A 24,400-nucleotide genomic window follows, 5' to 3' on the forward strand; every position below is an offset into this window, starting at 1 on the left:
ATATTCCTTTCATATTCTTGTTTGCATATACAGCTGTTACACCACCGGTGGCAGATGGTCCACTGTCTGAACTCAACCTCTTTCTTTTGTTTCTTCAGACACTCTCTTTCAATATTTGCTCGTATCTATTAACCTATTGACACCCACTGTCATAATATTTAACAGTAGGTCAGTTTGTCCTTATCTTTTGTCTTTACTCCAGCTGAACACAAATATGGGTAGTAGATTGCAATATGCAATACAATGTGGAAATTAGATTAATTGTAAAGTTGTCCTGAGAATCCCCATGAATTAAGAATAATATCAGCATATCAACATGTATAACACCTATAGGTAAATTGGGATATACCAGAGCTCAGCTTCACCTCCCTCAGTGTGAAACACCATCTGTGTTATTTATTTGCGTTATTCAATTTCATCTCCTGATAAACTAAATAAACTGTGAAGTTGAAATGGACAAAAATTACTGTCTATTTTTGTAAGAATTCAAAAGTTCTCAAAGTGGAGTTCCTCTGACATTTTCATCCTTAAATATATTCAGTGTAAACCTTAAACCCTCTTTTACAACCTAATAATTGATTAGACGAAAAAATATTCGATCATATGTAAATAGCAAGAGTTTTGACAAATGGCAACGTCACCGATGGACAACAAAAGTAAATATAAAATTAAACATTTTTTATTTCAATTACCAATATCATATACCTTTTTAAAAAAAATAATATTCACAACATACAAATAATATTAACATTATATTCACATATTTTGCATAGATATATGCATTTATTAACTTGAACAATGTGTTTAGAATATGACATAAATAATATAATCGTCAAACATCAATGTATTTGGAATAAATTTAGTTTATTTATGACAGTTTATAAAATTAACCCAGAATGACGGCACAAAACTGTCAACTCCCAAAAATTCACACTCATAAAACTCCTCAAATGCATTTTTTTTCTCGTTTCAAATAAATTTTCCTGAAATATAAGTAATTAACAACCCAAAAATACAAATATTCCGTGGTAGATTATTGTAGATATTTACATTTTTTTGACCAGATGTTAACCTTCCCTTGACTTCGGGCCCTTTAACAGATCAGATACAGGTCGCATATTGGCAAAAAAATCGGATTTGGATCACATTTGCCTGTAGTTTTGAATGTAGCTGAAGAGTCCGGTCCTGAACTGGTCCACCTATAGTTTCGGCCCTTTCACCAGCTGAAGACATTTGACGCAGAGGTTGCGTTAACCGAAAATATTCGTTGTTGACAGATTTTTTTTTAAAATGACGGAAATTCTGAAGGCCGTCCGTCATTTTGACAGATTAAAATACTGAGGGTAATCGTTGGTAGCTGACTTTAGCCAAATTAGATGCTACTTTGCTAGCGCAAAAGGTGCAGACAGCCGCGTCTCCTTAGTTTCTTTAAGCCCAGTAAATGTGATGGCACTGATAAACACGGTGACAAAAGAGGGACTGATGCAGTGAAGGTGATGACAAGCATGGAATACTCCAGTTCTGACGCATTTGGTGTGCTACATGTACGCATTTTCTACCTTTCATGTGTTATTTGATGGCAGTGTCAATTTGTGGCCCAGATCTGTGTTCACATACCCCAGCCCTAACCCTCAGTGCATGGGATCTGACACTGCGTGAACCAAAGTTCTAATAGGTTTGGATTTTTCATTATAGTTTAGTTTAGTTGTTTTGACTTTTTTTTCTCAAGGTTGAAAAACACATTAATTACTCTGGTCACCAGTGGCTCTTTAGCCTTTAGGGTTAATGTTTACTCCATATAGTGATGTTTCTGTGGTGTTTTCCCTCAACTGGTTACCCAAGGATTCTATAGTTTGGATTTTTCATTATAGTTAAGTTTATTTAGTTTTGGACTTTTTTTCTTACTTCAGTTAGTTTTAATTTGTTTTTAGAGCAGGTTCGCTAGTTTTTATAAGTTTTTGTGATTTTCTAAATGCTCTCCCAACTTTAGTCTCCATGTTTCTAGGTAGAGTGGGGGACCAGAAGACAGACTGGAAACCACAAGGAACCCAAGTGAGCGACCTTAAATATCATATGGTGCCAGCAGATAAATTGCGTGAGGGAAATAAATCGATTCATATCAATCGACATTGACAAAGACGAAAACGAAAGGAGTTTATCCATAATTTTTTATAGCTTTTAGTTAGTTTTGTAAACATCCAATACAGTTTCAGTTAGTATCGTTTTTTTCTTTCAGTTATAGTTTTGATTTATGTCAGTTAACGAAAATGTTTTTGACAATTCTAGTTTCGTCATTTCGTTAGTTTGCGTTAACGATAATAACCTTGGTGTGAACATACACAAGGAAAGCTCAGAATTTCTACAGATACACATCAATTAAAAGTGGCGTATATAATTATGCGAGTTGTGATATCATGTTGGTTTATCAGCCAGCAGCAACTACATAATTGAGATGTTTTTGAACAGTAAATACTACTAAATATATCTATTATCATTAAAAACTAACAATTTGAAATGACGGATAATAATATGTTTGACAGAATTTTAACAACCCTGTCCGTCAAAATGACAGATAATAAAATGTCTAGCGCAACCTCTGATTTGACGCATCATAAGACAAAAAATATGACTAAGAAGACTGTTAGAAGACTGAAGAACAGAGAACATCCCACTTCCAATAAGCCAAACATCTGGTCTCCTCAGACCCAGATGTTTGCTAGATGTTGTTTAAAAGAAGAGGAGATGCAACCACTGTGGTAAACACCGCCCTGTCCCAACCTTATTCAGATGTTTTACTGCTTTAAAATTCATAATTACCTGACATTTTTCCTAAACTGGGTGCATTTTCTCAATTTAAACAAACTCTACCGTGAATGAAATATGGGGTGTTAAGATTCGCAAATCATTGCATTTCTCTTATCAGTATCTTTCACACACATCCCAGTTTTTGTGGAATTGGGTCCATCATGAGTCTTTTGTCATGTAGTGTGCATCTACTTAAGGGGAAGAATATGTGCGCTTTCTAAACCTCGTCATACAAACAATTAGAACCCTTTCATGCGTGAGTCATTAATAACCAGTGATGTTTTGACATAAAACGTATCTAATTGGATTCTTCAATATCTTATTTCTTTAGCATAATACTCAGCTATCCATATGTAGTGGATTCATGAATCAGTAGTTTACATGTAATGGTATTAATTTTTTCCACATAAACACACCCTTGCTTAAAGCTCTTTCCACATACAGAATATATCGCTGTTTTAAGGAACACATCATATCATATGTCAGTGTAAAATGTATCTGTCCACTGTGATGAAATGTCATGAATCGGTGATTATATTCTGTGAAAATAGAGTCCACTGAAACAAAATGACAACAACCATAAGGATTAAACTGCAAACAAATATTCCCTAAAGTTAGAATTTCTTTGTAATCACATTTTTGGGTTCAATAACAATATATCAGGATAAGATAATACTTTATTAATCCCACAGTGGAGGAATTCAAGTGTCGCAGCAGCATTTACAGTGAAGTGAGGATAGCAAAATATTAACCCTTTCATGCATGAATGATGAGAACCTTAATCAAGATTTTTTTTTATTCCTCTGTAGGCATGAAAAAAAACAAAAAACAACAAAAAAAAAACAACAATATGCGTTTTTTTTTTTTTTTTTTTTTTAATTAACCTATTTTTCATGGAGTTACAAAAATGTCCACTCAGCTGGACACCATGTGTTAAATTTTAGAAGCAAAGAACACGTATTTACTGATATACTGTGTGAAAACTATTAAATAAAAACATTTTAATGCTGCTAATCTGATGTTTTTTTCACATTTTAACATACTCTTATACTAGTTATGACTTACTTCATGGAGATAATATGCAAAAAAAAAAAATCCTGTTAATTACAATCTAATGCAATTTGCTTTTTTTTTTGCACTAAACATGTAACTGCATATCAGGTTTGTCTAGAACAGCAAAGTTACAGTAATGTTATGAATTACAGTGTATGGGATGATGCATTAGTGTCATCTATGTTAGCTGACATGGAACTAAACATCAAAATTGAACAGCTGTCCACTGGAGTGACCACTATGCATGAAAGGGTTAATAAATTACAACAATTAAGAATTGGAGTCATTACTGCAAATAATGTAAATTAAAGACTGAATAACTGTCCCACTGCATGAAGGGTTAAAGCCTTATTTGATTTTTATTATGGACCTTCAATAATTAAGATCCAGAGCATTTTTACTTACTATCAATAAGCAGCAATTAGAGATTATTGAGGGTACACTGTAAATAATAGTTTTTAATAGTTTTTATTGGTATAATATGCTCATGCAGAATATGGCAATAACCCATAAAGACACAATGCTACTTTTGTGTCACCCCCCCAAATGAAATTTTCTCTATATCTAACATTTTTTAAGTGATTTATCACCATTTATTAGAACAGAATCCTCTGTCTTTTGCATGTTATCACTATAAATCAGGTGTTTTCCTATATTTAATTTACTAATCATGTAGATGTTCATAAAAGCTCAGATTAAAGTTGAGGGTTATTATATCAGAAACGGAGAAACTATAGAAAAAGTGACATTTTCAGTAAATATATCATTAACTGAACATAAAAAAGTGTCTTCATCCACTGTCCTTTATAGAACTCCATGGGTTTACTGGTGAATCAATGTTGTAGAAGATGACGGTGTTTCCACAGTAACTACAGAGCCTCTGAACGTCCAAATGGGTCATATCTGATGATCATGAAAAGATGACAAACTGTATTTTACCTGAATTATTTCATGTATCAATAGGATTAGTGGATTGACAGGTATTAAACAGTTTAGCTCAATAGCTGCTTTTGTCTGTTTAGGTGTTTGAAAGTTAAACAGTGATTAATATTCAATTTAGAATACTCACAACATGGTCATCTTATTTTATTTTTAATTTCATTTAAATTTGTTTTTATTATATTTAGTTTTATTTTATTATTATTATTATTATTATTATTATTATTATTATTATTATTTTTGGGTCATATCTGATGACCATGAAAAGACAACAAACTGTATTTTACACCAATTATTTACATGTATTGATAGAATTAGTGGATCAGCAGATACTAAACATTTTAAATCAGTAGATGGTTTTTGGTCGGTGATGGAAGTTTGGGTCTTTATGGGTTAATAAGAACTTCATTATGACTAACTTATGAGTTAATATTATGCTGATAAGGAAGTGTTATCAAATCTACCAATAAGAACAGACGGTAATTATTGTAAGAACTAGCTTTTGTTTGTTTTACTATGTTTTATGTCGGATGAATGTACCTTTTAGGATCGCACTTTTTAATCTCGTTGTACAATGTGCAATGACAACAAGTGTTCAGAGAACGCAACCTCCACCAAGCACCCCGAACGGTGTGCATGTGTGGATGGGACTATTTCTTTTAAATTAAACAGTTTCAAAGTTGTTCCATACAGCAGAAAAATTGCGGTCAAACATGGTAATAAAAAATAACTAAAGTCAGAGCGTAATGGAAGAGAAATGGAACGGAACGACATTTTGTACAAAGTTGAAGCTTGGTACCAGTCATGTGTATGTCAAATTATATTCAATTCCAATCAATATTTGTTGAGTTATAATGAAAAATGTGTGGTAAATGGAATTTTCAATGTTAAATTGAAATGTCCACAGAGTCCACATTCCACAGTGGATGTGGACAATTTTGTGCCAGATACAAGATATTGTTATAAGCTACGGGTGGATCAAATTGGAGGCTAATCAAAGTCGTTTTGAATTTTTTATGAATTTTCGAAAATTGCTCAATGATGAGAGATGGGAAAATTTGAGATTTTGTGACCTTGTTGTGACCTTGAACTTTGGCCTACTTGGCCCAAAATTTAATGGGTTCATCCCAGGGCCTAGACCTATCTGTGGGTACAAATTAGTAAAGATGGTTGGAATAGTTTTCCCGTAAAGTTGCTAACAATCAAACAAACAAACAAACACACAAAGGCAAAGTATTCTATTCTATTCTATTCTATTCTATTCTATTCTAAGCACCACTGTTTGTGACATTCTGTTGTTGACACATGGCTCTTACCTAGAAGTGTGATGATACATCCCAAAATAGCCAGAAGGGCACCGGTGCTGAGGCCGGTGGATGTGTAGGCCACGGCTCCACAAGACAAGGCCACGCCGTCGGAGTCCGCAGTCACACAGCGCGTACCGACAGTGTGTTGGTACTGCTGAGGCGGGGCTTCCGCTGTCCACAATCAGCACCGGCAGTCGATACACCGCTGCTCCCGCCTCCGGAAGCCACCTCGCTTCGTCAGTATGGACGCTGTGTTGTCTACGAAACAGAGCAAAAGCACAGATCGGTCTGGTGAAATAAACAGCAACATATACGGGTTTAAAAATAATAATAATAATAATAGGGATTAGATTTATATAGCACTTTTTGGTCACTCAAAGTACTTTACATTATTGACTCCCTCTGGTGGTGGTAAACTACATTTGTAGCCACAGTTGCCCTATGGCTGCCAATTTGCGCCTACGGCCCCTCCAACCCCCACCGAACATTCATACGCATTCATCCACCAGTGTGAGTGGCACTGGAGGCAAGGAGGGTGAAGTGTCTTGCCCAAGGACACAACAGACTGACTAGGACAGAGTGGGATTCAAACCGCCAACCCTTCAGTTACTGGACGACCCATCTGAGCCATGGCTGCCCCAAAAACCTCTTGTTTGTTTTGCATATTAACTTTATTGTCCTATTATCCTCCACCGTTACCGCCACCACAATGATTCTAGCAAATTAGGCTACTGGTATTTTTACCTCTGCCAACGAACAGTGGAGGTTATGTTTTCATCGGGGTTTGTCTGTCTGTCTGTTAGCAAGATAACTCCAAAAGTTATGAATGGATTTTGATGAAATTTTCAGGAAATGTTGATACTGGCATCAAGGAACAAATCATTATTATTAAATTTTGGGGTGATTCGGGGGAGGGGACTAATCTGCCTTGGTGGAAGTCTGTGCTCTCCGAGTGCTTTTCTAGTTATTATATGTTTTTGTACTATTACAAATAATTATTATTTTCCTCCTCTCTCTTTCTCACTTTCATTCCACTCTCTTCTTCCCCTTTTCCCTATCATCCCTAACCAGTCTACACTACCGGTCAAAAGTTTTAGAACACCCCAATTTTTCCAGTTTTGTTATTGAAATTCAAGCAGTTCCAGTCCACTGAACAGCTTGAAATGGTACAAAGGGTTAGCGGTGAACTGCCAGAGGTAAAAAAAAAACAAAACAAAAAAAGGTAGGTTAAACAAAACTGAAAAATAATGTACATTTCAGAATTATACAAAAAGGCGACAAGAATGGGTTAACAACTTAAAGCAGTTCTGCAGCAATGGAGGTTGATCAAGCCTCGAAAGTTGGTGCTACCAATTCCTACAGGTGTCCCAACGTTTGTGAATTCCTTCCAGCCCCCTGTTTCTGCATAAAAGTAGTGTTGGAACACAACTTTGGTACCATACCGTGTGAGCATTATTTGAACAGGATTGTACCTGCAGAAAGTAGTGTTTACTATAAAAATAGGACCAATGGCCCTGTAGCTACCGCCAAATTAAAAAGCTTTGGGAAATGTATCCAGATGCCATTTATTATCACCCAGTTATGTGTATTTATTCTATTACGAAATAGCCCATGTTTTGGTCATATTCCATCAGATCTGTAAAAAATTCAAATTCCAACTTGATATCATTGATTCTTACTGATTTATTGGATCAATCCACTTCCTATCTGTTATAATGGGAAAAACTTTCAAAGTCCGCACCAAATCCAAATCAGAATCCTGATCGAATAATTTCAATACCTTGTGCTGACATCATCATACAGAAGCTGTATACCAAGTCTGAAGTCAATCAGAACTGGAGTTTGGAGAGAAGAAAGTGATTGAAATTTTTACCCATAAGAGCCCATGTTAAATTTTCCGTAAGTTCCCGGATCCAGAAGGAGATCCTGATCAGCATGTGCACATTATGTTTTGGTCATCTCCCCATCTGGACCCATCATGGACTGTAGAAATTTACACTGGATATCTTTTTATATTTACTGACTTATTGCATCGATCCTCTTCCTATCTCTTATAGTGGGGAAATTTTTCAAAGTGGCACCAAATCTAGAGTCAGATCCGGATCCAAATAATTTCACTAACTTTTGTTGACATTATCATAAAGAAGCTGTATACCAAGTTTGAAGTCAATGGGAATTGTAGTTTCAGAGAACAAGACGATGGAAATTTTTGTAACGGACCACAGACAACGACGACAACGACGACAACGACGCTGGATGCCGGATGCCGGATGACGACAATAGCTTACAGCCTGTCTGCGGTAAGCTAAAAATAGAAAAGAGGAAAAGGCAATTACAATAAGAAGAGAGACAGACCATCAGAACACTGAAAAATGTAGGTCTGTCCTACAGAGAAACGTCCAAGAAAGTCCAGGTTCAGTAGTCCAGTTTCCTTCCCATCCAAAGGCACTCAGAAACTGGAGGAAATGCTGACAGAAGAGGTCTGGCAGACCTAAGAGACACAACAGAATCAGAAGACAAGTTTCTGAAGGTCCACAGCTGGAGGTGAGAGGAGACTCACAGGACAACAGCTTCAAGCACAGTGAAGATAGTGGTCGTAGTAAGCAAGTCTCAGTTTCAACTGTGAAGAGAGACTCCAGTTGCAGGTCTGGTCAGTCCATAAAACCTTCTTCCAGTCTTCAGTAGTCCTCTGGCGGTGTTTCATGGCCCAGCCAAGCCTCTTCTCTTCTCCTGAAGGTTTGAGCAATGGCTTTCTTTCTGCAACTCGACCCATCAAACCTGAAAAATTGGGATGTTCTAAAACTTTTGACGCGAGTATGTATATTGTTTAGTTGCTCTTTACATTTATGATGTTTTTCATTGTAATATAATGTTGTCATTGTTGTTGTTGTATGGTCATTACTCTGTCATTGTTGTTGTGATTTGTTGATTGTTTGATTTTCCCCCTCGGTATTTATGTGTTGTTGTTGTTTTTCTGTCCTCAATGTCTATGTTAACTATCCATTCAACAAAAAAAAAAAGGCTTAAATGAACATGAGTTGAATATATGTGGCTGTGCAGAAGGCTTGACTTCTACTCTGTGAATGATCGCTCGCGCTTTGCTTGTGCAGTTGGAAATGGTTTTACAGTATTAAAAGCAAGAATACCAGCAGATGGTGTCATTAACCAATTCATGATATGACACACTGTGGCGTCTCTCCCTGTCTTGACCACCTGTTGGCTAATAACAAACTCTGGTTTGTGGTAGACTCTGGATATGAAATCTCAGCGGATGAGAAAAGGAGGCGGCGACAGAACCATCATAAAAAGCCATTTTACGACAACTATATCAATACGTTAAATTGCACCTTCAAACTGAGCTGTCACAATTGAATCCTCGATCCCCCTTGAAGGACAGATGTACTGTTTTTCAAGCAGTATTTAGATCCCTTTATTGCTTGCGCTCAAAGTAGTCTAAGAGGGAGGTAAATGCGAATGTAGAGATGGGTTATATTGTAAATGCGATGTTATAAAATCAAGAAAAATGTTCCCCCCCTGCGAGCGAAAAAAAATACACAGTTGGTTGGCAACAGCAGTAATGGTTGAAAAAAGACGATGCAGCAGGAAAGGAGCTAAAATAAGACACTATTTTCCCCGGTAAATTTACATGCACCTGAATGTTGCCATCCCTACATGACTGCGGAGCGTTTCATTCCAAAACTACGGACACTCCATCACTTCTTTAACAGACTCGACTTTTCTGGGCAGGATTCTAAGCTGATTTAGAAACCTTGCTGCAGGAAATCACTTCCTTTCAGCCACAGAAGCACAAAGTGAAGTTGAACGCTGATGCTGGACGATCAGGCTTGGCTTGAAGTCACATTCCAGTTTGTCTCAAGGGTGCTGCAAGGAGATAGAATCAGAGCTCCGACACACAAAACTTGGACAACTTGGAAAATCATTTATTTTTTTCCTACACGAGCACACTGTAAAAAATAAAGGTTTCCTTCATAGCAGAACATTTCCAAGCAATTCTGTTCAAATTAGATGACTGTGCAAATGTAAGTTCAAGGGTAATGATGGTGGTCAATAGACACATGCTTCATCATCATCATCATCAATCATTTGCATTGATAATAACATTAACAGTTCTCCCACAGTCACCTCCTAATTAAGAATACTCATTCTCCTGGAAAAAGTATGCCTGCTGTTTATGTTACAAAAACAGGAAGTGTTAATAGTGTCCAAATAACGGAATAAAACCTGCACATTTAAATAGAGTAGGTAGTTGTGTGTAGTACAATCTGTTGTGATAATGGAGTTACTAAGAGGGACGAGAAGGGAAAACACCCAACACGTGGGTTCATAAGTGTCCAACTACTCCACTTTAGAACAGGACTGATGCACTCTGAGTAGATTTATAGTAATTGAGTACTACTGAGTGCTATACATTGTACATATCCTATATTACCTGTGTGTGCGTGTGTGTGTGTGTGTGTGTGTGTGTGTGTGTGTATGCGTGTGTGTGGTGTGTGTATATATATACACACACACACACACCTGATCAAGTTTTAAAACCAGTTGAAAAATTGCATGACTTTACATTTTGCGCTGTTGGATCTTAAGAAGGTTCTAAGTAGAGTTTCAAAATGCAGACAGAAGAAATGGGAGTGACACAAAAAAAAAAAAAAAAAAAAAAAAAAAAAAAAAAAAATTGAGAAAGCAATTTATTGAAAACAACAATTAAAGTGAAATAGTGCTGTTCATCAGATGATCATAAAGTTTGATGCCAATCTGTGCAAAAATGTGGATTCTGTGTCATTTTCTGTCAGTATTCCACTGTCATGACCTCCTGATGGCCAGAGGAACAAAAGGTTTTCACCTCTTTGAACATGTCGGACTGTTGACGTGCATAAGCAAGACCTCTCACAACACATATACACACACACACACACACATATATATAAATAGAATAAATATATATATGTGTGTGTGTGTGTGTGTGTGTGTGTATTTCATTACTTTTTGTAATACTTTAGTAGTATATGATGTTTAATATTTTAATCTTGTAGCTTTTGTATATTTTTACATTTTTTTGTATTTTTGTGATATTTTTTATACAGTCCTTTATTGCTGCTAAAGGAATTTTCATTGTTCCTGTGACACTGATAATAAAGGTCTATTCTATTCTATTCTATTCTATTGTGGTTTGTTATGAATATGCCATATTAATGGAGAAGGATGACTCTTGTAATACTACTGCCTTAAACTCTCCATAAAAAATAAAAAATGTCAAACTTAAATATTTCATCAGACCACCTTTGGCGTGACAACAGCACTGTTCACTGTGGCATTATTTCAATTATAATATTTTGCCCAGATCTTGTATTAATGTGGTTGACAACCCATGTGTATAAATTACGTTCCCTGAACCTGAGCCTCTTTTACAATCTGATCCTGATGAATCCTGGTATTTGACATCTAATTTATGGACACAGAACGTTACTGAACCCAGACCAACCGCAGATCATAACACTACCCCCCACGGGCTTTTACTGTAGGCACTAGCATGATGGGTAATCACTCATTAGACCACATGACCTTTTTCCATTGAACACAGTCTAATCGTCATTCTCTCCATTAAATCAAAGCCTTTTTTCTTACCATCCTGCCAATCAGTTGAGTTCTCTTATATTATATATGCGTGTAAATGTTCTTACTTCACTATTAAACAAAGACATGACTTTTACTGTTGAATTTTTTACAATATGGTTTCACCAAATTATAATAAAAAGCATTCGAGATTTCATCCAGCATATGTTTCTTGTAGTTGATGAATCAGCACTATCCATCCCAGGTTTTTAATCCCATTTAGTCATTTCAGTAATCTCCTTAATTGTGTTCTTTGCTTGATGCAGGCTAATATTTTGACCCTTTTAATCATCTGTTACATGTTTTCCATGATCACAGGATGTGTTTTCTCACATGGTTCTTTAGAAATGAGAAGCTAATCCCTGCATTAGTTAGGCTTAATGGACTTGTTGTAATTATCCAGTGGAAGGTTGGTTAAACCCATGTAGTCACTGTTTCATTTGGACCAGGCTGTGTATATTATATTAGTTAGCTAAACAACTTCCTCGCTTATGTCCATTCCTATAATAATCATGTCTCATGAAAAACAACACTTTAGGCTGGTATCGAGGCTTTGTTGGGTAAATGAGTGGACTGGTGACAGAACAGGAATTAGGTCTGGTTTATGTTGAGGTCCACTCTTTTTGACTGTAAAAGTTAATTAACCCTTTCATGCATGAATTTCATGCATTCCTCCACCTCAGAAACATAGCCAAAGTAATACCGGTTATAATCGAAAGGATGCTGAAAAACAGGTCCATGCTTTTATCTCCAGCAGACTGGACTACTGTAATGCACTCCTACAGGTCTCCCAAAAAGCACCACAGACAGACTTCAGCTGATTCAGAACTCTGCAGCTAGGTTATTAACCAAAACAAGAAGAGAGAGCCATTACTCCAGTGTTGGTTTCCCTGCACTGGCTACCGGTAACCTACAGAATGATTTTAAGATACTACTCCTCACATATAAAGCTCTAATGGAACCGGACCAAGTTACATTGCAAACTCACTGATCAATTATGTACAAACTAGAACACTGAGGTCATCAAACGCAGGGTACTAGCGACTCCCAGAAATATTACAAAGAAAATGGGGGACGCAGCCTTTACTAACTATGCACCAAGTATGGAATACAATTCCAAAAGACATTAGAGAAGCCAGTTGACTGAATATATTTAAAAACCAAATTAAAAACATTTTTATTCTCATCAGCCTTTGAAAGGAGATAAAAATGGGTAACAATCAGGAACCAGGAATGTGCGGTTTTTATTTTTATTTTATTTTATTGTATTTTCTGTTTTTACTTAAATTTCATCTTATTTCTTTGCACTTCAAAAAATTACTATGCATATCAAATATTTTAATTTTATTTTCATTTTTATTTTATTGTATTTCACTTCAAAAATTCTATGCATACATCAAATATTTTAATGTGCGCTGTTTTTATATTTTTGAATTTTATTGTATTTCTCTCAAATTTCATTTTATTCTTGATGTATAATCAAATCTTAATGTATTTAATACTGTATTTTTTCAACTCATGTGAAGCACTTTGGGCTACAATTTCTGTACTGAAAGGTGCTATACAAATAAAGTTTCTATTATTATAGTGACTATGAGAGCCTTATAAAGATTTTTTTTCCTGAGTGTTTTTATTCCTCTAGGCTGATATTAGGTTTTAAATACATGTTTCTTTGCTTCAAAAATTAAATACATGATCTCTGGCTGAGTGGACATTTTTGTAACTCCTTAAAACATAAACAAACCTTGATCGCATTGTTTTTTTTCATGCCTAAAGAGGAACAAAACACTCAGGAAAAATATATTGACAAAGGTTCCATAATTCATGCATGAAAGGGTTAAACCTACTATATCAACAGAAAGGCCAGATAAACAAAACAAAACAAAAAAAAATCTGATTTGAAAATGTATATAATTTATTGCATAAATAACACAAAAATGCTTAATGAACCTTTTCAAAGACTTTAAAAGTGAATATTGGTTCCAAATATTAGGTATATAAAATAAAAATTGTAATAAATAAAAACTATACTCAAATATTTTGACATAAAAGCAAATCTTTACATAGGGTTTTTTCCCCTTAAAGTGCGGTAATCAAACACGGTTATCATGATAATTAGAATTTTAACGGCAATACTAACTGTCTGCAATTTTACCACAGTTTATCGTTATACTGGTAATCTTTACATCCCTATACATGAAAAGGTTAAAGAACCAAATGTTCAACGTTGCTTTACGCTACATGTATCTCTAATGCAGGGGTGTCAAACTCATTTGCGTTCAGGGGCCACATTCAGCCAAATTTGATCTGAAGTGGGCCGGACCAGTGAAATAATAACATAATAATATATAAATAATGTCAACTCCAAACTTCTTCTATGCTTTAGAACAAAAAAAGTAAAATTCTGCGATTAAAATGTTTACATCTACCACCTATCCTTTAAAACAATGTGAATAACATGAATAAACTGAAATTTCTTAAGAAAACTAAGTGCAATTTGAACAATATTATGTCTCAGTTTATCATTTACACATGTACATTACAACTTACAGATCACAGTGGATCTACAAATACACAAAATATTCAATACAGGCAGAGTATTGTTAAAATTACACTTCAGACATTTCAAATGTTTATATTTGTTGAGGTTATGTGTGTTTTTGTGAAAGGATAGCTTGTTTTAATGTAAATGCAGTAAAATGACATGAAAAATTTTTACATTTACAAAGAGGAAAAAATTTGGAGTTGTAAGTATTTATAAGTAATTATGATAGTATTTTACTGATCCGACCCACTTGAGATTAAATTGATCTGTATGTGGAACCTGAACTAAGATGATTAAAATCTTAGTGTAATTTTTACATTTCACAAATTCATCCCAGGGGCCAGACTGGACCTTTGGCGGGCCGGATTTGGCCCCCGGGCCGCATGTTTGACACCTGTGCTCTAATGCATCAGGTTGTCGGAAAACACATTGATGCATCAGGAAAGGACATGCACATCCCTGTTCTGCACTCATGAATATAACTGGAACAATCTGGCAGCTGCTACTTCCACACTGTAACATGGCAGCCTTTGCCACACTCCCACATGTGTGAATAAATCACTCAGGGCATCACCTCTGAGTGTGTATCAGACCAGTATGGCATGTTTTGAAAGCAGCAGGGATTCATGTCAGAGCTCTGGAACTGATTACGGAGTTTCCAGTACAGTCCTCATGTGTCATTAAATCTATACATGTTTGTACATCAACACTTAAGTCTTCCTATATGAAAGGCTAATTTTCTTCATCCACATACTGGAGTCTGTGTAGGTGGTGAACAAATCCATTAGAATACACACAAAGGCAGTTTATCAGGCTGTGTGTTTAAGGCTGAAGTTCTGTGTGATTATTGTGGCACCAGTTGAGTCATCTTGACTGCACTCAAGTTATCGAACAAAGCCGGAGCTTGTTTTACATCTTTTGTTGATGAACAATTATCAAAAAAAAAACAAAACTAGAAGGACTCGGAGAGCACAGACCTCCGCCAAGGCTGATCAGTGGCCCCCCCCGTGGGCCCCTCCACCCCCGATCACCACCAAAATGTAATAATTTCTTCCTTATCCCATTTCCAAAAAACCCTGAAAATTTCATCCAATCTGTCCATAACTTTTGAGTTATGTTGCACACTAACGATCATTGGCCCCCCCCCCGTGGGGCCCCCCCCACCCCCGATCACACCACCAAACTTTTATCATTTCTTTCTTCCTCATTCCATTTCCAACAAACCCTGAAAATTTAGTCCAAATCTGTCCATAACTTTTTGAGTTATGTTGCACACTAACGGATAGACAAACAAACCAACAGACAGACAAACAAACAAACCCTGGCAAAAACATAACCTCCTTGCGGAGGTAAAAAAAAAAGGGCATGGAGGGCACTGTCATGGCAGAATTATGGTTTCATTTGGTGAAGCTGGGTTTGTCAGAAGTTTGAGCAGCGGTTCCCAACCTGTTTAGCTCGTGACCCCCATTTTAACGTCACAAATTTCTGGCGACCCAGACATTCAAACAGACACATTTTATCTGCTAAAATTAATTTGTTTTTGATTGTGTAATAGTTTGCTATACTATGTTGCAAATAAACGTTAATTTAGACAACATTTAGACTATATAATGTACATTTTTATTAGTAAGTTTTAAATTTTTAAATTGTTTTTGTAAATTATTAGAAATTTCAGGTGACCCCATACATTCAAAACGGACACATTTTATTTGCTAAAATTAATTTGTTTTTTATCATGTAATAGTTTGCTATACTATGTTGCAAATAAACGTTAATTTTAGACAACATTTAGACTATATAATGTAATTTTTATTAGTAAGTTTTAATTTTTAATAGTTTTTTATAATGATTAGAAATTTCAGGCACCCCAGGACATTCAAAACAGACGCTTTTCATTCATTCATTCTTTTCTGAACCTGCTTTAATCCTCACTAGGGTCATGGAGGTCACTTGGAGCCTATCCCCGCTACAACAGGGGCGAAGGCAGGGTACACCCTGGACAAGTCGCCAGTTCTCGCAGGGCACGTATTTTATTTGCTAAAATTAATTGTGTTTTTGATCGTGTAATAGTTTGCTATACTATGTTGCAAATAAATGTTAATTTTAGACACATTTAGACTATACAATTAAATTCCATTAGTATGTTTTAATTTTAAATTGTTTTTTTATAAATTATTAGAAATTTCAGGCGACCCCAGACATTCAAAACAGATGCATTTTCTTTGCTAACAATTATTTGTTTATGATCATGTAATAGTTTGCTATACTATGTTGCAAATAAACGTTAATTTTAGACAAACATTTAGACTATATAATGTCATTTTTATTAGTAAGTTTTAAATTTTAAATTGTTTTTTGTAATTATTAGAAATTCGGTGACCCCATACATTCAAAACGGACACATTTTATTTGCTAAAATTAATTTGTTTTTATCATGTAATAGTTTGCTATACTATGTTGCAAATAAATGTTAATTTTAGACACATTTAGACTATATAATGTAAATTTTTATTAGTAAGTTTTAATTTTTAATAGTTTTTTTTATAAATATTAGAAATTTCAGGCGACCCCCAGACATTCAAAACAGATGCATTTATTTGCCTAACATAATTTGTTTATGATCATGTAATAGTTTGCTATACTATGTTGCAAATAAACGTTAGTTTTAGACAACATTTAGACAATATAATGTAAATTTTTATAAGCAAGTTTTAATTTCAATTTATAATTTTTAAAAAATCAATTATTAGAAATTTCAGGTGACCCCAGAAATTCAAAACAGATGCATTTATTTGCTAAAATTAATTTGTTTTGGATCGTGTAATAGTTTGCTACACTATGTTGCAATAAATGTTAATTTTAGACAACATTTAGACTACAATGTAAATTTTATTAGTAAGTTTTAATTTTTAAATTGTTTTTTTATAAATTATTAGAAATTTCAGGTGACCCCAGACATTCAAAACAGATGCATTTTATTTGCTAAAATTAATTTGTTTTTGATTGTGTAATAGTTTCCTATAATATGTTGCACATAAACATAAATTTTAGGCAACATTTAGGCTATATAATGTACATTTTTATGCAAAAGTTTAATTTTTGTCCAATTACTAGAAATTTCAGGTGACCCCACGGGGGTCCCGACGCCAAGGTTGAAAATCACTGAGGTAGAGGTTACGCAGTACTTCTGCTCCTGAGGCAGATTTCGGAGTAGATTGTGCCGAGTTCCAGGACAGATGCAAAGAGTTGGAGTGAGCCGGCGGTCGAAGTGTCAATTGCGTTGCTGCCAGGTTCCAATTTAGTGAAAGTAAGCAGCAAATAGACCAGTGTTCGCAACCTTTTTGAGCACACAACCTTTACGTTAGCATGACCCGCCTTGCCCCCCCTGAAAAAATATAGCGAGGGGGGGTATGCTGTTGAGTCGGGGGGTGAGCTATGCATAACATGTTGTCGAAGGCGGAGTGGGGTCTGATGGAGCTTAGATATGTTGCATAGGTAGTGCCCCCGGACAGTCTTTACCACTAAGACCTGGGGGGGGGGGTACCTTATTGCAGAGGATGGGGGTGGCATGCAGGGCTGGTTGTATCTGTCATATTAGGGGTGGGCTGGTTGAAATAACAGGTGGGGCAACTTGGTTGGTGTGTAAAGACAATAACAATAGTGTCCTGAAGGCTGACAATTTGAATTGCAGTCCTGACGGCACTGAAAAAAAGCGGTTTGGGGGTTTATTTAAGTCTAACAATCCCTTTATTTATCCCCAAAGAGGAATTCAGTTGTCTGGCAGCTGATCTCTGTTCATTTACTCTTTAATATAAAATAAAATGATTTTAAAAGTCCTTTGTGCATATTTCTTTTCACTGGAGCTTGGAAAATAAAAGACATGAATACTAAATACTAATAAAATAAATTATTCTCACTGTGGCCAGAATTTATAGAAAATGAAGGCAGTCTACTTTTGCTCAAACTCAGACCAAAAGTGGCCCTATAGAACAACCGCATAAAACAACTGAAAACTTGGCATAAGTAAAATAAAAAAAACTAAATTATATTTTTTCATATTTCACAAACCAAAAAAGTCTTATTTAAATTCAATCTGAAAAGTAACAAATGACAAAGAACAACAAATCTTTCTTTTTCATCTAAAACCTTGAACTTAAGACTCAAATGTCAGTAGAACTATACACACATAAACCTACATGACTAAAATTATTAGAATACTCCATGTAATTTAGTGACAGAGATCATTTGCCCCTCACTCAGTTTTTGTCCCTTCCTTGGGCGACGGTTGAGACCCTGTGTGTGTTTGACTGGCGTGTGTTTGTCCACTGTGTGTGTTAGGGTGTATTCACACCTACCACATTTGGTCCGTTTAAAAACAGACCAGAGTTCATTTCCCCAGAAAGTCCCGGACTTTTTTTTAGGTGTGAATACAACAATGCGAACTCTGATTCGAACCAAACAAGCGGACCGAGACCACCTAGAAGAAGGTGACAAGGATGTCAACAACTCTTTGGCTTTTGTATGCTCTCAGCCTTTGCATTGGATATTTTCTCTGCATTGAAATCAGGTTCATAAAAATGTCAGGATACGTGATTTTTCGGCCACATATCAATGTTCGTAGACCACTTGTTGTTTGGTAGCTTGTTTGGATCCATGTCGAGTCCAATTGTCTTTAATTTCATGTTATATTCCACATTTTTCCGGGTCTCGCTGTAGTATACTGCTAACTCCGCCATGTTGAGCCGGTTTGTTTTTGCCACTCGGTCTGACATAGAGGGTGTGGCCCAGGAGGGAAGGTGACATATGTGCATTCCCTCTATAGCAGTGTAGTCTGTTATGTTTTTCTATTGGACAAACATTTTCCCTTAACTTTCGATTTGGGTGGGCAGGACAGACATTTGGGTGGGCTGAGCCCACCCCTCCCACGCCCTACCGCCGGCCTCGGTGGCATGGTGATTTGCCATTAACTAACATGCAGTTTGATACTGATACTTATTCAGACCGGTCCTCAGCGCCCCCTTCTCTCAGCTTTCTCCTTCCAAAAGCCCCCAGACTGTGCACCAATGCCCCCGTTCAGAAACCTGAAATAAACATGTTGTGACTTCCACCAACTTTTAGTGACTCCAAACAGCCACTGCGAATTTCTCATGGACTTTCAATTTAGCTGAATGCAACGGGTTATGTTGACACTTGGAGTTCAGAAAAGGACCCAGACATTTAATTTTCCTGACTGAATCATTTCATGAATAGATAAATTTCAACCTACAATATTGTTGCAAACTGGAAAAAACCCTAGAGCAACACTGCTGAGGCCAGATAGCTGAAGACAAATGTTTTATTCATGATAAAAAGGAAAACACAGGGATGTTGTACCTTTGTTGTCCCCGCAGTGTGAAGTGAGATTGCCGGCAACAGGTGCACTGCGAGGATGAGCGAAATAAAGCGATGACCGCTCAAAGGTTCGTCCTTGTCCACGGCGCTGATCGTCCTGGATCACCTGAGAAAAGCGACAAGAACAGAAACCAAATCCAACAATTATTAGCTTTTGATTGTACAGTTACGGATTTATAAGAAAATTGTTTGTTTTTATGCTTTTGTCATTTTAAACTGCCATTTGACCCCCTCAGCATGCTCAGAAACTCACCAAACTTGGCTCATATGTCATGTCTGGTGAATACTTTCCATTCAATATCAAAATTAACCCCTTAGGTGCCAAAATGGACTCTGTAGCACCACCTACATAGTAAAAAACACACAAAACTGCTCTAGCAGCCAGTAGGAAGATGTCGTACAGACATGAAACCAACGCCAAAATGTTGTCTCATCGAGCCCGACGGATGCAAAAGGGAGGGGGCTGGTGTCGGGAATGGACAGGTGTGAGTGGGGCGGAGGTGTCGATGGTCACAGGATGTGGAACTCACAGGAGGCAGAACGTACGAGAGGCGGAACGCACGGAGGCACATTGCCCAGTGCGAGGTCCCGCCCCAATGCTGCTTGCAGCTTAATTAGCCTGTTGATTTTGGTCTAATCGCACGGGGCCGATTAGGTGTTAAGTGAAGCTGCAAAGCATTCATGTGTGCAGCGAGAATGGGCTATTTGTAGAAAGTATTGTTTCTCAAATCTTTTCGCTCTGCTATACATCCATTCACATGCAAATATAAATCTCTCTTAAAAAGCCAAGTGACCAGTGGAGAAAATCAACTTGATACTGATTTATGAAAAAGATTTGTTTGATAATGTTTGGCTGTGGTTTTTACACCATTTATCTCTTCAAGTACAGTAAGTGCTTATTTGGCAAGAGCTTGGCAGCCTCTTAGGGATGAAGTGTTTTCTTTTGGAAAGTGCTTTCTCCAAAGCAAATCAGTGTTCACTGACTTCCTCAGAGCCATGAGAGTACAGCAGAACACATTTTTGGGATATTTTTCAGCGTGATATTGCAACATTAGAAGCTCAGTTCTTTCCCAGTATATTAAAATAATAAGTACATGTGAGGTCGGTAGATATATCTGTATTGATGCTGTTCAGACAGAATCATGTACTTAGGCAGTCCGATTTTATTATACAAAAAAATGAAAATGATAATGATAAGACTGCTCTTGCTCGGGGCAAAGCAAGACAAGCCTTCATATCACATGTAAATGCTATTTGTTTCGGCCCACTTTATTTTGCCTCCGAACCAAGCACTAAACACACAGGCTCCCTTTATTATATAGCAGTGCTGACAAGTATAAATAATGCAGGAAATCAAATGATCAAATAAACCAATTTATTTACACCCACCAGCATGAGCTGTAATGATTTTTTTTTTTATTTATACGAATGTAGTATCTGAGAATCAAGTTGTCTTTTTTTCACCGCATGCTTTAATTTCAGCATCTCTATGCAGCAGCGAGAAAAAAAAAAAAAAAAATAGAAAAATAATGCTCAGTACATGCTGTACAGGAGAAGGATATCACACACAAACATTGCCATATGGGCGGACAAATGATAGCCACCGCGACGGCCATCAAAGTGGGTGTTACTGCAGCAGTGTCCTTATAAATTTAGATCAAGCCTCCTGACTCCTTTGTAGGCAATCGAGAAAAACTCAACCCGGTGACAAGTCACACCGTGGAAGGGATCCAAGAAATTTTTAAAAGCAATTCACACTAAATTATCACATCTCCCAGCCTTAAACAGCTCTGTGTCTAACATCAAGACAAAACAAAGTGGGAAAAAAAAAATGAAAAAAAAAAAAAAAAAAAAAAAAAAAAAACAAGGGTGAGGAAGTAGAAAAAAAATAAAAGCCAATGATCCATCAGTGCTCAGACATGGATTATCAGTTGTCAGCTGTGATTAAATGCTGCTGGTTACAAGCTGTCAGGTATTAGGTTGGGTGTAGGTGGTAAACGACATCCTGCCAATTATTAAAACTGGTAGGCGGGCGGCGTGCGATTCATGAATCTTGTACCCCGTTCCTTGACAAAATCCAAACATTTGTGCTTTCATCAGCAGTAAGTAATCTGCAAAGTTCTGTTTATTTTGTTTTTCTGCCGTACAAAGGAAATTTATACGGGGAGCAGAACTCAGCGCAAAGCAGAAAGGTATCTAGTGCAGTTGAAGAACATTTGGATATCTGCTGTTTACACAGACACAACGGATGTTGTGTCACAGGCAGATCAGTAACAGACACAACAATCCAGCACTTAGCATGCAGGGTATGCATATAATAAAAGCTGCCACCGATTCTCAGATATACATAACTCACATGCCTCTCACTCTGTTATGGAAATTCACATCTGATAGAACGAGTCTTTGTGGTCTTACACCGTCGATGAATCCTATACACAATTTGAACCCTTTGATGTCCTTTGAATATTGCAGATGAATTCGGCGCTTATCTCGAGGAAGGTTTCCATTCCTCACTGCAGCGGAAAGGACTGTAAATCATCCTTAAATCAAACACTTTGTAATGTATAATGCCTTTCATTAGTGTGGCTCTGATGCAAGGCGTTCCAGAGAACCTTTGGTGGGGAATTCTCTAATGGGCTGAGTAGGAGACAGGGGGAGAGAGGCATGGATGTAGACATAAATTCTCAGGGAAAGACATTAACAGCGGCAGCAGACTGGTGCCTGTCGCAGGCAAGACTGAGAAGGCTTATGAATCACAGAATTAAAGGGGTTTTGAGTTTACACATGGCTGCGTGTCAGATCAAAAAGGATATAAAAGGACAAAGGTGTCTCTATTTGCAGCTTTGGAGGAGGAGTAGAAGAATGTGGAGTCAACAGAGGCAAGCATGCACTTCTGTACAGTATGTATACAGCGAACACTGACTGACTGCAGAAGGAGATATAGTATACTGGATATATATGATATTCTATTTAAATCTGCAAGAAAATGCTGTTTCAGAACCCCTAAAAGAAAATTTGTATATATCATCAGCCTCATAACATAATTGTCTAAGTCACAGGTGTCAAACATGTGGCTCGGGGGCCAAATCCGGCCTGCCAAAGGGTTCAATCCGGCCCCTGGGATGAATTTGTGCAATGCAAAAACTGAAGATATTAATAATCAAGGATGTTAAAATCATTTTAGGTCAGTTCAATCTAAAGTGGACCAGACCAGTAAAAGACTATCATAACAACCTATAAATAATGAGAACTGTAAATTTCTCTCTTTGTTTTAGTGTAAAAAAAAAAGTAAAATTACACAAAAATGTTTCCAATGACAGACTAGTCTTTTACAAAAAATATGAATATCTGAAATGTCTTAATTCTTAATTCAAGATTTTTTTTTTGCTCAATTCAAGATTTGGTTTGCTTAATTCAAGATGTTTTTGTTGATTTGTTCAAGATTATTATTTTTTGCTTATTTCAAGATTTTTTTGCTTAATTCAAGATTTTCAGACCAGTAAAATACTATCATAATAACCTACAAATAATGAGAACTGTAAATTTCTCTCTTTGTTTTAGTGTAAAAAAAAAAAAAGTAAAATTACACAAAATGTTTACATTTACAGAGTAGTCTTTTACAAAAAAATATGAATATCTGAAATGTCTTAATTCTTAATTCAAGATTTTTTTTTTGCTCAATTCAAGATTTGTTTTGCTTAATTAAGATGTTTTTTGATTTGTTCAAGATTTTTTTTTTTGCTTATTTCAAGATTTTTTTTGCTTAATTCAAGATTTTTCAGACCAGTAAAATACTATCATAATAACCTATAAATAATGAGAACTGTAAATTTGTCTCTTTGTTTTAGTGTAAAAAAGTAAAATTACACAAAAATGTTTACATTTACAGACTAGTCTTTTACAAAAAAATATGAATATCTGAAATGTCTTAATACTTAATTCAAGATTTTTTTGCTCAATTCAAGATTTGTTTTGCTCAATTCAAGATGTTTTTTGATTTGTTCAAGATTATTTTTTGTTGCTTAATTCAAGATTTTTTTTTTTTTTTTGGTTATTTCAATATTTTTTGCTTAATTCAAGATTTTTCAGACCAGTAAAATACTATCACAATAACCTATAAATAATGAGAACTGTAAATTTGTCTTTGTTTTAGTGTAAAAAAAAAAAAAGCAAAATTACACAAAAATGTTTACATTTACAGACTAGTCTTTTTTTTTTTTTTTTTTAATGAATATCTGAAATGTCTTAATTCTTAATTCAAGATTTTTTTCCTCAATTCAAGATTTTTTTGCTTAATTCAAGATTTGTTTTGATTTGTTCAAGATTTTTTTTTTTTTTTCTTGATTCAAGATTTTTTTTTTTGCTTAATTCATTTTTTTTTTTTTTTTTTTGCTTATTTCAAGATTTTTTGCTTAATTCAAAATTTTTCAGACCAGTAAAATACTATCATAATAACCTATAAATAATGAGAACTGTAAATTTGTCTCTTTGTTTTAGTGTAAAAAAAGTAAAATTACACAAAAATGTTTACATTTACAGACTAGTCTTTTACAAAAAAATATGAATATCTGAAATGTCTTAATTCTTAATTCAAGATTTTTTTTTGCTCAATTCAAGATTTGGTTTGCTTAATTCAGATGTTTTTGTTGATTTGTTCAAGATTATTATTTTTTGCTTATTTCAAGATTTTTTTGCTTAATTCAAGATTTTTCAGACCAGTAAAATACTA

General features: G+C 35.7%; 1 protein-coding gene across 1 annotated transcript in view; it reads right to left on the reverse strand.

Annotated features, from left to right (window-relative positions):
- The window catches only part of LOC115411714 (cadherin-7-like), a 110,845-nt gene extending 90,602 nt beyond the window's left edge, over positions 1 to 20,243 (reverse strand). Inside the window, exons 1-3 of the mRNA XM_030123929.1 lie at positions 20,202 to 20,243; positions 19,654 to 19,777; positions 6,114 to 6,275 (exon numbers count right to left, since the gene is read on the reverse strand). Coding sequence (XP_029979789.1) covers positions 6,114 to 6,275; positions 19,654 to 19,777; positions 20,202 to 20,243 — 328 coding nt within the window. The remainder of the gene's footprint in view (positions 1 to 6,113; positions 6,276 to 19,653; positions 19,778 to 20,201) is intronic.
- Positions 20,244 to 24,400: the final 4,157 nt, after the last annotated feature.

The sequence above is a fragment of the Sphaeramia orbicularis genome, chromosome 20 (assembly GCF_902148855.1).
Source record: "Sphaeramia orbicularis chromosome 20, fSphaOr1.1, whole genome shotgun sequence".
Taxonomy (NCBI): domain Eukaryota; kingdom Metazoa; phylum Chordata; class Actinopteri; order Kurtiformes; family Apogonidae; genus Sphaeramia; species Sphaeramia orbicularis.